The sequence below is a fragment of the Rhopalosiphum padi genome, chromosome 1, assembly GCF_020882245.1.
Source record: "Rhopalosiphum padi isolate XX-2018 chromosome 1, ASM2088224v1, whole genome shotgun sequence".
Taxonomy (NCBI): Eukaryota; Metazoa; Arthropoda; class Insecta; order Hemiptera; family Aphididae; genus Rhopalosiphum; species Rhopalosiphum padi.
Window position 1 is genome coordinate 53,978,224 of NC_083597.1, and position 15,267 is coordinate 53,993,490.

The following is a 15,267-nucleotide window of genomic DNA, read 5'->3' on the forward strand; positions in this document are numbered from 1 at the left end:
AGCGGGGTCGCTTCACTGTGTACCAATAGCTATGCCGCTGTCGTATGACGTGCCTGTACCATATTGACCGCCATGATTATACGATTTATGGATAACTATGTAGGTCTTCTTTAGACCATTTACCACAATTACCTTGTTTTGACATGTCTATATCAACACATATTTAGAATAAATACAATTAATATAAATTAAATTAATAGTTCTATTTGGTCGTTTGAAAAGCAATCGGCGATTTAATATAAACCCACTTTTTTCTTTACAAAAATCTATGTACATATTGTTATACATTGTATTTAACGGTTATACTTATATTCTAATCAAAATCGATTATTATACGCATTTAAATAATATAAAAATTTACAAATATATTTTAGAATATTACCATTTACCTTACGTAATGTTTAAAAAAAATAACCATACAGTAAAAAAAAAATGGTTTATATCAGTATATAATTATATGATAATAATTTTCGATTCATCTGCAGGTATCGTTTCAAACTTAAAACGTGCATAAACGTATAATAATAATTGTATTCTAAAATAATTTGTTATAGTCTCAAATTAACCTATTGGATTTCTGTCAGTAGCCTCATTTCGATTTTTTTTTTTTTTTAATACACATATTTTTATGCAGGCGATAAATGCTGTATGGAATCTATCCATTTTTCAGACTAAACAATTTATGAAATGCAAAAACATACTTTGTACGATCCAAGTTCGTCATTGAGTTACACGAGAAATAATCTATGCACAAACAAGTTGATAAAATGTGTGAAAGTAAGCTTTAATTTTATTAATTATACATTAACTATAGGACCACCCAAATGTTCATGGTAGTCCTATTTCGCAAAAATTTTAAATTTTAGTGGCCCATCACAAACTATACCTTATATGGTATTTTTTTGTTTTGTTGTAAATCCGCTACCTTTGTGATAATTTTTAGTCCGCCAGCGTCGTGATATTACACTTCTAAATCGTAATATTGTAGTGAGTTGATTATAAAACTAAATTCAGACAATAAAAAGTAATACATTTAAAATATAGTTATACAAAAAATATTGTATATAGTATTATAATATTTATTTTATACTCTTATTCATTTAAAAAAATATATTTTATTTTTTTAATGAATATATATTTTATAATAATCTATCAAATATTTTTATTATATATTATAATATTATATAAATTTATTCTATATCAAATATATTACTAATATTAGAATATATATATACATATATTTCAAACTTGAACGCAACCTACCAAAAATATAATCACAACTCACAGTTTGAAATGTTAAACGTTTGGATACCTATCTGATATAAATTATGGCGAAGCTGAAGTCTGCGCTCAGCAGTGTATATAAAACGTATTAAATATAATTATTAGTAGTGATGTTTACAATAAATATAATTCTTTATGAAACCTATTTTTGTTTCAATATTTTTCGTAAATATGATTGATTATTATATTAAATTGGTACTGGTCTAATAATATATACATCTAGGTGAGAAAAACAGTACATAAATATATTATATATTTTAGTAAACTTTATTTAAATATTATTTCTAAATAATTCTTACTTACACACAGATACATAATATATATATATGTACATTGTACATACATTTGTATAAACGAAATTGGTAGGTAGTACTCATTATGTTGTGAGGGGAAGTGGATGATACAAATCAGATATATTCGTCTATGGTGGCAGAATACTATTTGGACCGGACCAAGATACGTATTTACAATATATAATATATAAATTGCAATTTACAAATGTACATTCTTTACAAAATCAAATTTTCACAATAATTATAATGATTATAATAATAATAAAAATAATAATAGTAATATAGATAATAATAATAACAAATTTCAAGCATCATCTGATTATACACGATCTAATCAAATACGATATATTTAATAAAATATACAAACACTATTGTCTATCATAAAAGATTACAATTTAAGGTTTCCATGTTACTATTATTATGATAACATAATTATGTGATATGCGATAAAGCAAAAAAAACTATAATAATATGTGAGATACTATTATTATGATATAATAAAAAGTTACTTAAAATTAATAAAATTATTTAAGTTCATTTAGATAACAATAAAATATTTTCGGTGGTTTTTGAAAAAAAGTAAAATTTGCTTTTAATAGGAACGCATCATAACTGTAACGGACGGAAGAAGAAGCAGTTTTTTTCGTGGAAGTGTTTGCTCAAACATACAATCATATGTCCAATCTACATCTATTTGTAATATATTACAAAATCCATCAAAATCAGTAGATAGTCAAATTTTTGTAACGAAAAACACGGGGTAAACAACATATAAAGCGTGGGTGTTTTGCCTGCAAGCTATATGATAAATGAAAAACACATTTTGTATAAAAATGAGAATTTATAGCTTTGCCGCGGTAGCAGAATATCATAGCCTATTACTAATTATAATAACATAATTTAATGGAGTTTGAAAAACATTTAAAAAAAACATAAATATGAACCGGCGAAGAAATGCGAATATGGATGTGAAGTACAGTGCTAGAAGGCGCTAAATTGCGTTATTCCCTATATTGACGAACTTAACTAATGGTAACTATGGGAATTATTAACATAAGTCGTGGGCCGATAGACGCGGAACACTACATTGTGCTGTATAATAGTATATGATAATTAAATGTTTGTACATGGGACGAGAAGAGTAAGTTGTCCATTTAGAGATTTTAATATGAAACGCAAACGGATAAAAACGCAACGGGCTTCCATCCAATAATTATTAAACATTAATTAATTAATTAATTATGGTTTTATCACAGTAAAAATAATTTAAGACAATTTATTTTTTTTCATTTCTCATAATAATAACTATTATTTCGGACGTCGTCAACGTGGTGGATGGTTGTTGGTCCCACCACGGTCTTCGTCTCATACCGGATCACTATTCCTGCCCACTGAACACATCATTATAGAATCTTGTGACAGATCATCTAGGGACGATGTTTCTGAGGCTAAAACGAATACAACAATTAATACAAAATTACAAAAAATATTAAACGCACCAGTATTATATTTTTTTTACAGTGATCCGGTTGAAAATCGACTGTTTTTCGTTTACCTGGATTTTGAGGTATATAAATAGGAGATCCCCTCTGGTGCGAATGGTTCGACGACGGAGGCTGTTGAAACGAATACGTGAGGTGTAGATTTATGTGCCGGTTAAAATGATTTTCGGAACCGTTTTGTTGATGGTGAACTGTAAAACGAAAACAACAATGTTTTATCATCGTGATCTGAACGTATTGTACTCGTACATATCATATGTAACATATATGTATATCTTAATTAAATAGCCTAATCCGCATTGACGTAACTATGAGGGTGATAGCTAGTGGAGTTGGCCCTAAAACAATATCGCTTTTCCTTTTTAGCTCCAGTGGAATTCACCCAAAGTAGTTGCAAAAAAAAAAAAAACGTTGCCATAAGTTTAATGTGTATAATTATAAAAATTATGTGTACAATAAATAAACATAATAAATAAAATAAATATTTGGACGTTTTAAGGAAAATAATATTTATCGGTTATTCTGGTTTTCAAAGAAACAATTGTAGGTACGAAAATATAAAATAAAATTGGCTCCCTTCTTATATCAAGATATCTAAAACGTATGACGCTGTCATAAAAGTCAATGTATTCACTTCTAGACACGGACGTATACGTTTAAAAAATATTTAATGCGATTACTACTGAATAAACAATATATATTATAATAATATATTATTGTTTATATTTGATTTTTGAGAATTATTATTTTATATTAAAGTGGGGCCTTTTGACACAAGTAATTATTTTGAACTAGTCGAATATTATCATGTCATCAATAACCGTTAAGTAGTGGCGTAACTGGGAAAAAATCTAGGGGGGGCAATGTATAATGAATGTAATATATTTATTATTATCAAAACCCTGACACCCCTTCCCCCCGGTTAAAATATATACCTTGAGCTTTCAAAAAATTGTCAGGGGGGCAAGTGCCCCCTCTTGCCCCCCCACAATTACGCCACTGCCGTTAAGTATGATAAATATTTGAATTTTAAAATGCTTATTGTGAAATACATACGTAATCCGGATGGAGCGCTTTTCACTTTTCCGGTGTGCAAATGCTTTTTTTGTCTCGCCCTAGAATTTTGAAACCATACTTGAGTAACTCTTTTGCTCAATCCAGTAATTTGCGCTATCCTTTCCAGATCTTGCCCGTCGGGATTAGAATCCAACTGAAAATTAGCTTGTAACACCTGCAATTGTTCTTCGGTAAATGTGGTTCGCACTCGTTTCGCTTTATTCTTGCTGTGATAACTTTCAGAATCTCCACCCTCTGGAAAAAAAATTATTAATATTATTTTTGACGTATTATGTATATGAATAGTATATAGAACATTAGTGATATCTTATTTAAATTTCTAACAATTACTTATTAAAATAACACCAGGCAACTAACACTCGCCACAGATACTACCCAAAGTATATTATACCTACTAGTTTAGATATATGTAATTTACCAGTAAAAAATCATCGGTAAATTTACGTAAAATTCGGTGGTAAACTGATATTTTTTTTAAATAATTTTTTGTATGTAATTTTACCTATTAAATTTATTCAAGAAATGGTTCATGTCATTAATTAAGTTTATAATCCACACCATTAATGGTAACAATTTAAAATACCTAATATTTTAAGTATAGTTAAGTAATATAAATGTGTAATAATAAAATATATTCTGAAATTTAAATCGTGTAAATAAATAGCGATATTATGAGTTTCATTTTTTAATACAGTGACGTTTATCTTTTAATAATGTATAAAACACTAAATACAACCGGTACGTATATAAATGTGTATATTATTCAAACTTAAAGACTACCAGAATAGTACATTAGTATAGGTATCTAAATTATACTAATTAATTTTGTAAGAACATTTCAAATGAAATCACTTGATTCTAACAATGGTAAACAAATTAACCGATAAAAAAAAAAATTTGTATAATTTAGGTAAATTTACATTTACCCGTCAAATTTGCCGGGTAATTTAACTAGCTCATATCTCTTTGAACTCAACTCGGCCATAAACTATTTTAATTATAACTCGGTTACATATTATATTAAATATCTGTTGCACTATATTTAAAAATCGTATTGGTATATTATATAATTAATTTTGTGACAATATTACACCGCATATATTTAATGTAATGGTTGTTCGGGACCAAAGGCAGAAGATCATTTCAACCATTGCCATTATTTGCCCCTGTGATTGAAGGATATATGTATCGTAATTACAGAGGAGGACTTAACCCTTATGAACGCGATTCAGCCGGATGTTCGGGGTGCTTTATACAATCATTATATTCAACCTTCGTGACTGTGATTTGAATAGCCAACCGCGCGCAAAATTATATGTCTATACAATTTATTTAATAAAACAGACACGCACTCGTTCATGAATTGCAGATATTATTGAAATGTCAACTATAAAACATGTCGATATATATTCTGGAACTAACACATAAATATGGATAATATATAATATATTTATATTATAGAAATGTATATACAAAAAAAAAATAGAATAACTATTTCTATTATATTTTATTATCTCCATATAGAAATTAAAAATATAATAAATTGTGAATTGTAGGATTATATAGTTTTTTTTTTTCAAATCAAACATTTAGATTGAACTTGAGGAGTAATAATAATTGCAGATTTTCAATGTATGGTGAGGTATACTCAAGCACCGTATATATGCGCGTATAAAAAACCGGCAAAAATAATTTAAATAAAATAACAGCTATATAATTACCGTAATTAGACTACTATTATAAAGGAGATAGAATTAAAGCAGATTTAAACGGTATTATCACGCGAGTGCTGGTATTTTACACTCGTTATTGCTGGTCGATATTATAAATAATAATATATTATATAGAGATAGATAGTGCGTGATCCGGTGGCTTGGAATTGTATACCACTATAGCTTTACAACTTAAAAGACAATATTAACATACATCATACTTTTAAAATATGTACACGAAAAACAGTCCATCTTTGAGAAACAATTAAGACTATTCATCTTAAAAAAATATTTCTAAAAACATTAATACTTTTTCAAAAAATAGGTGTACGTCGTGGAATTGCAACCTTTACATACGCCGTAGTGCAACGAGAATGATATATACCTACTGTGCAGCCAATCGGCATTGGTGAATGTTAACGCGTTTACTATAATATAATCGTTATTTCGGGGATGGCTGCACGGTATACATATTACACGTTGCGCGTGCTCTTTATTTCTATATAGATCTTTTAGTGATTTCAGCACTATATTTATAAAGACGGAAGCGGCGGTGTTCGGTGCGAATTGAATCAGAAAAACGCCTTACATAGACTTCTTTTGCAAAGGCGGCGATGACATCATTGTGGGCGGCCGACGCGTGAGTAAACGCACGGGGTGGTGTTTTTCCTCCCGTATGGCTGTATATACACGCATATATATATATATACTTTTTTTTATCGTCGGAACTATATAATATTTGATTATCGCGGGTAAATTCGATTTGGCGAGGCGATTTCACGGTTGACGGATAAACAATGGGGCCACCCCATCCGCTCGCGAACCCTTAACGCGTATACGCAGATACACGCACACATACAACTACGAGATTGACCTAATTAAACGCACATTCGGGGTCACTGAGGGGTCGGTCGGATCTCGAGAGAACACCACCGTCATCAGGACATCTTTAATTGGACCGAAATCAAAGGGCAAATAGGCGAATTCGTATGTGCAATATTATGTTTAATGTACTATATGTTAGCGGCAATTTTGATATTTAGTAATTTCAGTGAATTACTAATAAATAATGACAATGATTATTTTTCTAAGTCAATAACGGCATTTTCTAGCCATTTAAAATACTAACTGTTTTAGGAATCGTTATGATATGATACATTCATATACGATATACATATTATATAACCTAATCATCAATATTATGGTGCATATTTGTTTTATAATTTCAATAAAAATGGAAAAAAATTAACATTAAAAAAAAACATACAAAAATAAAAATTTTGTGATGCGATTTACTTCTTAAAATCATTATATTTAAAACTAAACCACAGAGTTTCAAGTTTAAGAGAATAGTTACTTACCTAATATAATAAAATTTGGTATACCAACTATAATTTCCTATATTATACACACAAATCGACTCAATTTAAGCCTAGATTGAATTTTGAAAATAGGATGCTGATAAATATAGTACCTAAAATTAATGCTTGTGTTTGAAATGTATAACCTTTGATCGAATCTGCCTTTAATTATGTATAATTAATATATTGTACAAAAACATTATACGGTATATAAAGTCCGTTACTCTTGTTATTAATTCAACGTAATATTAAATGGAAATCGATCTGGATACCGAAAAGGTCACTGCGGATTCGATTTTATCCATCACTATAACGATTTGGTCATATATGTAGTATATAATATACGAGTGTGTATTGTATTATTATGAGTCTAATAGAAGCAAAACGGTGAAAAAATCACTGTAAAGCATATTTTTTGTTTTCGTTTTAACAATAATATGACAATATAATAGAATAGGTGCGTACCTGACGAGCTTGTAGTGCCGCCGTCCACGATGTCCAAATAATGAGGTTTGCATAGAACACGACCTTCGTGCAGAGCAAACTCTTCTCCTGTGTTCAATTGACGGTCGCAGGCGTCGCACCGGAAACACGCCAAATGGTAAACGTGATCCCTGGCCTTTCGCACCCAATGCGAAGCGGAAATGCCTTTCGAACACTTTGAACACACAGTGCCGAAACTCCTGGAAAACAAACACGGAAAAATTATAACCTGCAGTTGCAATATACAGAAACGTAATTTTCGTTTAAATATAATAATATGTATTTTATTGTTTACTGCAATTTGAATTTGCAACAGTGCATCTCTGCAGCAATATTCGCTGTACTTGTATCACGAGCATAACACAGTGTCGGGAACGTTATTTATTTTTGTTTTTGATAATTAAATTACATTACGAATTACTTTTTAAAAATGTTAATTAGGTTAGGTACCTCTTTTTATTTGATCATTACATTAATTTTGAACTAACAAAATATCACAGTTATACAACATAAGTTACTTTTTTTATTTTACTTTCAAATTATCACTGGAGCTTAATTATTATGATACAGATACATTAACGATTAACCAAATAATAATAATCAAAAAAATAAAATTATATAAAATATAAATATATGTAAAAACAATAATAATGCTTAATACATTTTATTATATATTTTTTAAATTTATTTTAAACAACAATTTATTTTCCAAATTACCAAATCACTTACTAAAAATAAAAATGTTTTATCAAATAGTAGTAACAATAATTTTACCGCCAAAAATCGTACTTACACGATATATGCACGTACATAATATCGATTGGTTCTTAATTTAATCATTTTACTACAAAAAAAGTAACTTAAACTACGTATACCTAAATTGCTTACAATAAAATGTAATTATTTGATTTACCATCAAATTACTTCAAAATGTATTTTGTTACAGTACATTTTGACCTAGGTTAAGTTCCCAACACTGCGCAAAATATGCAAGTCAGGCAATAGAAGCGAGTCAAGTTTGAAACCTTGTATCGATTCGTTTCGCAGAGATTACACGCTCTCCCGCACTAATATTGTAATTTGTAATACATTTAATATTATATCAAGACCTGGTTGAAAATCGATTACAATACGATATTGTGATTATTATGTCCGTATTATAATATAATATGTACAGACTAGACTCATAACTTAACTCATCGCGGACACGCTGAATTTTCATCGCAGCCCTTCAAATTCTCACCCCAGCACGCACAATCGCACGTTGTAGTTTCCCGCAGAACACATAATATAATATACGCGTAATCATTAATCGCATAAATCGACATCCATCTATGGCCAACGTCGACGTGCCGCGCTTTGAACCGTATACGTACATAATATTATATACACACAATACGTGCCAATACGTGTATATATACATATACATAATTTGACGTTTCCGCGTCAACTGTACCGATGTAGTTAATTGCACAAAGGCCATAATCCGTTCGTTAAATATATATACAGTATACACGTCTATATTATTCGTTGAATTTACCTATTTAACCGAACAAACATTTCGCAAATGTCATAAAGGCCACAGCTACGGTCCGGGTGTGAATGCATCAAATGCGTCGCATATCAATAATTAGGGGTGAGAATGTAATACCCTAAAAAAAATCCTTTTATGCTCTAAAAACTCAAACTAATGCACCTATAAAAGGCTCTTTAAAGTTATTATTTTAAACAAGTTTTGAATCAAAAAATATATTTTATGAAATCTAAAAAAAAGTTTCGCAGCACTGCATATTTTTAAATAAAGAATTATGCTTGTTTGATTTTTGTTGCCACTGGTGCTCTAGATTTTTATATCATATAAATACGTTTGAAAAATTATAATTACAAAATAATAATTTTTAATTAGATAAAAACCCTTTTTAGCACGTTACAAAGTTATTTTTTCGAATAAAGATCTAAAATTAAAAAAATCAAATTTATTAAAAACTACATGAAACGTGTATGGTATATGTTAGTTATAAATACGAGTATCTCATAACTTAACCTAACGTTCAAAAAACAATATGCAAAGTGTATTTAAATCCCAGTCATAATAAATTAATAATAACAGGTAGTATTATTTACTATAATATATTAGGTTTGTTACCGTGGTTATCGGATTGTGGTTTTCTAGATCGAATGTTACCCATGAATATAGAACCCATGCCCGATTTACTATTGTATTTGTGATGTATCATATTCTAGGATAGTCTAGGATATCATGTGTCATAAACGGTAATTACTAGAGTTTTAAATATACCTTTTGTCAATCGATCAATTATTTTTTAAGCCATAATATTATTATGTCTTGTATAAAATATATTTTTTTTAACTATTCCGAATTGTATTTGACAAAAATGTCATCCTTGGAGTTTAGCGTTGGGCGTGACCGGAAAAGGTGAGTGACAATATACGTTATATTATACTGGGATTTAAATGAAAAAAAAACTTATTCGACTGAAAAACAAGTTGTATATTTTTTCATCGTTTTTAAAATATTATTCCTATTAAGAGTATATATGTTATTATAATAATAGTTTTTATCACACACATATTATATGCAAAATAAAAAGTAACAACAAATTGTGTGCCATACTGTATAATATTGAGATCGTCGTGGCTCGTGATGATATACTACGATAGTAATGAAGTAATGCATAGAAATGAATTCAATCATAAATAATAACTTATTAATGTATTAATTTGTGTGATTAACAAAAATGCCAAATTCAGGTTCGACATTCATGAATCATGCAATTTTTTGAACCCATATACATTTGTTTACACCGAGTATGTCCTAATCCTGATAAAACCTATCTAGTTTTGGTTTTTATTTTTTATGACATTTTAAAGTTTGTTGATTTTTAAACTATCATGTTATATTATATAATATCTGAAACCAATATTTATTTCATTTTTACACCGGGAAAATTAAAAAATAATATTTTATAGTTATTTATACCAAATATATTATTGTATTACATCATATATTACTAATTAAATGCAATAAATACAATGCATAATCTCGATAAATAGAAACAATAAAGTAGTCGTAGTATGACGTCTATATTATGTATATAGTTAAAGAAGAAATCTTTTTGAGTAAAGTTCTTTAGAGGAAAAAAATAAGAGTTTTTTTTTTTTTTTTTTTAGGTACTGGGAATGTTTATATTATCCTTGTATTATGCAAATAACGGAAGGAAACAAACCTTGCAATTGCAAAGAAAAAAAAATGAGAGAGATCGACGGAACGAGAGAGGGAGCAGAGAGAATTTGGTACGGATGAAAAAAAAGACCGGGCGTGTATATGAGGGTATAGAACCGTAGTAGGAAAGTTTCATCCGGTTGAGCGCGTGTGCGGGCGTGCAAAGGCGGTTAATCCAATTGGCCATCCAATCAGCTCTGGCAAAGACTACCCCCCTGACTTGGTCGTCCTTCATCTCTTCGTCCTCCTCTTCAGCCACCTCAACAAAAACCACCCGAGTTACAAGGGATAAATAATATAAGACGACGTAAAAACGCACAGGGCTCGTTTGTATGTGTGTGTGTGGATTTATATGAAAACGTAGATCATATTTTTTCGGGTTACTTAATATAAACGTTATGATTCAAATAATACATAATGATGTGTACTTATACATAATTCAGTTAGGATTTTCCAAACAAATTATAATTTTAAACTATTTAAGTTATAACATATTCGCCGATTGCAGTTGAACTCGGTTAACTCGTTAGGTCGAAAAAATTATTGTGGTAAAAGTTCCTCTTTCATCAAAATTGTAAAATTGTAGAATTCTTCATTCGTTTTTCTGCATAACTTTCACGAAACCTAATCGCATAAAATGTATTTTTTTTTTTTATTATTTCCAAGTTAAGCATAATTTATTAACAAACTGTATCAAATCCCTAATTTCAATTTTAAACCTTTGTATATAGGTACAACTCGAATTACCGAAAACAAAGTACAAAATCGATCACAAAGTGAAAAAATAATTCTTTATCGTTTCTTCTATGGTGAATTACTGAAGCGTCTGGAGCCATTGTATTATTTATGTTGAATAATCAGATTAACCGATAAACGTTGACTTATCTCAATAGTTGATATATAACTCAGTCACACAGAAAAATTTTAAAATATATAACATTATAATACAAATAACAGGGAAGGTTATTTTTACACTAAAAATTAAAAAAAAAAAAAGGATTTACAAATACTAAAAATGACTAAAAAAAATGCATTGTAAAAATTCCTCAAAACTATATTTTGTTAATGCAGGTATATATCTATTACACGTTTTTAAAGTGTAAAAATAATTAGAAAAATTTTTAAATGTAAATATTAAACAAACATTTGACCAATGTCTCGACAAAGAAAAAATTGAAATATTCTACCTATAGTAGTTAAATTTAACCACATTTTGCCATACACGCTGGCATGTATTATTATATTGCACCGGGACCATGGTTGATTATACTTAATTTTAATATTACACACGTGTGCAAGTACAACTCTATACGACGGTGGTGGATAATGTCATTACCAACGCAAGTTCTCTGTACATTATATTATTATTACTTTATATATATACCGACGGCGCGCACACGTTGATATAATACGCGATGTACCGGCTGAATAATACCCAAACTATATAAAATATATTATTATTATTATGCTTACGCGTGTATATCCCGACACCGCCGTCCTCCTTTAAAACTTAATATAATATTCGTATCGACGACAAACGAAAAAGTCGTCGCCGGGTGTACCCACGTATATGTATATACACTTCTACAGCTCCTACAGTTTTCGAGATTATTATATTACGCGATCCACGCTCCGAGGCCGTCGCTCGTCCGCCGCGGATCTGCGTATATAATGCCATTACGACGTGCGAATAACAAATATATAATATATATATATATATATATATATAAACGACAAACGCCGAACGAGAGAAGGAGAAAGAGAGAGTGAGAGACTGAGAGAGAACTATAGAATCGTGACCGGAATTATTCTTTTCATCTCGTCGTCTCGAACGGGTCCGTTCTTTAAAACAACAACAAAACATAAATAATAATATCGAAACTTTTCCGTTGACGGGAGCTTTTGTGTGTATAACGCTCGCGCGGACGAGACACATATTATAATAATATAATATTATTCTATACCTCGGCGGGACGTGGCCTGTGTATTGATTGACAGTGTACGAGTATTATATACGTCTTGTTATATTATTGTTAGGATATTATTATTATTATTATTATTTTATCGAAACTTTGCAGCGACCGTATACACTGCGGAGAGACGGGAGTGCACGAGAATCGTGTTCCGAGACGAGTCTGCAAATCCAATCACAAATATATACGCGTATGTATTGAGAGGGATTTCGCAAACTCTACTCATTATTGTTCGATTATTGTCTTCTTATAGGCAGTTTAATGTGCTGCACGCAATCTTTACATTTCACATCGACGTTGTTGTTTTTACCCTTTACATTCACACGTGATAATATACGTTGTATTATATAAACTTTTGATTTTTCAATATATTCTATAATTGCTATACAGGTGTCTATACTAAAGATTACTCAATCTGTAACAAAATATTTTTGTGAAAAAATTTCGTTTTATCTAATATATTGAATGAATAATAGTTGAATAACACACCATTCTTAAACTATTTTTACACAGAATTTAAAACGCAGTCAAAGGATGTTAATATATATAACATAATAGTATGTACAAATCATACTAAAAGGGTATACGAAATGATATGAAATTAATTAAAAAAAAAAAAAGAAGAGGCACTCAATTTCACAACCCTTATACTCCCTGCGCTACGCAAATTAAACTCGGTGTCTATTATGTGATGTTTTAAATTTAAACGTCTGCCATTAAATAAAATGAAATAAATACATAGTACCTATGCAACAATACGTTTATTTATAATGACAACTCGATTATTTAGTAGTGTTAAAAGTCCCGTCACCCCTTATTGCCATAGTAATAATATCATTAAAATATTATATGTATAATATATATATATATATATTGTACTACGTTATAATGAACACGCGACGTGTATACATAAAAAAATATAAATAAAAATGTAATCTCTGTATACTTCATCACTATACAGGAAGTTAATTTAATAAACCTAAATGCAGAGGTTGTTTTCATTTTATTTAAAAAATTTTCCCCTTCAAAGGCCTAAAAAGCAAATGTTTAAAATTGTATTTTATTAGGTACGAGATTACAATGTAATAACATGTATAACTAATATGTTCTTTTTTTGAACATAAGTCCGCTTTTCATAATATATATATATTTCTAATTTAAAACGACTAAATGTCAATTTTATACGATTTATCAGTTTATATTGTATTATTATTATTATCATTCAGCCCAGTTCAAATATTTTGATAACGCACGCGTATGATAACAAAATTTATGATTGTGCACAATATGTACCAGCATATTATAATAAATAATTATATACGTATATGTACCTATATGCATATGTGATCTAATAAAATGACTGAATGAGTTGTGAAGAAACGCTCTCGGCAGGATTGTCCGGATTGATATTTTCAAGAGACGCGTTTTATTATTTATTCAAAAAAGTTTGACGGTGATAGTAATAATCATAACAAAGTGGCTGTGGGAAAATTTTATCAAAATAAACCCCCTCTGTTTGTTTAGATACCTAATAAAAACACGAAAGAGAAAAAAATAAACGGCCATCCTTACGCGCGACCGAGTCAGCCGGTGCTGCATATATGTACGAGTATGCTCGTCGGGGGTACTCAAACGCGTACCTATAGACATTTAAATCTTTCTCCATTAATTCAATGCAAACGCCAAACATAGTTCGATCATGAATCACGCCGTGCTTATTATAATAACGTCATTATTATATTTGTGTTTACAAACTCCATGTGTAGAGTGTAAACGACATACACATGTCACTAAAAAATAGAGTTATTATTCTATCGTAATACAATAACATAATATTATTATGATCAATGATCATATTATAATATACATTCACACGGATTTGAAGAATAATAAATTCATTATTGATTCTAATGGGTAGATTAGATCATATTATTATTTCACTATTAAAATTATTTATTTAACGTCTTATTAATAATCTTTATTGGGTATACATTATACAATAGGTGTACCTTCTAAAAACTTTGAACGTATTGTTTTTATTGTATAATATTACGACTCAGATCAAATACAATTTGCGTCTGTTCAAAATAAATTACATTATGACGATTTTTGCTAAAAGATGGTTCGTCAGTAGTAGTAAAATCCATTAACAATAATAATAATATTTTCTTTTAATAATATAATTATTACATTAATTCACGACACCTTTATTGGCTTTATTGTTTTACCTGCATTTACAATAGAATATAATGCAAGTTAGATTATTTATCATTGATTCCACATCAAATTCTAAATGTAACGTAAAAATCATAACAAAGGTGAATACATTTTTTTCGTT

The 15,267-nt window shown here is 29.4% G+C and overlaps 1 protein-coding gene across 3 annotated transcripts in view; it reads right to left on the reverse strand.

The window, feature by feature from the left end:
* Positions 1 to 1,528: 1,528 nt before the first annotated feature.
* LOC132917748 (LIM/homeobox protein Awh) overlaps positions 1,529 to 15,267 on the reverse strand; it is a 79,522-nt gene continuing 65,783 nt past the window's right edge. For all 3 annotated transcript variants that reach the window (XM_060978629.1, XM_060978630.1, XM_060978628.1), the window contains 4 exons: positions 7,695 to 7,912; positions 4,136 to 4,390; positions 3,133 to 3,270; positions 1,529 to 3,025 (listed from right to left, as the gene is read on the reverse strand). In XM_060978629.1, coding sequence (XP_060834612.1) covers positions 2,943 to 3,025; positions 3,133 to 3,270; positions 4,136 to 4,390; positions 7,695 to 7,912 — 694 coding nt within the window. In that variant the 3' untranslated portion in view covers positions 1,529 to 2,942. The remainder of the gene's footprint in view (positions 3,026 to 3,132; positions 3,271 to 4,135; positions 4,391 to 7,694; positions 7,913 to 15,267) is intronic.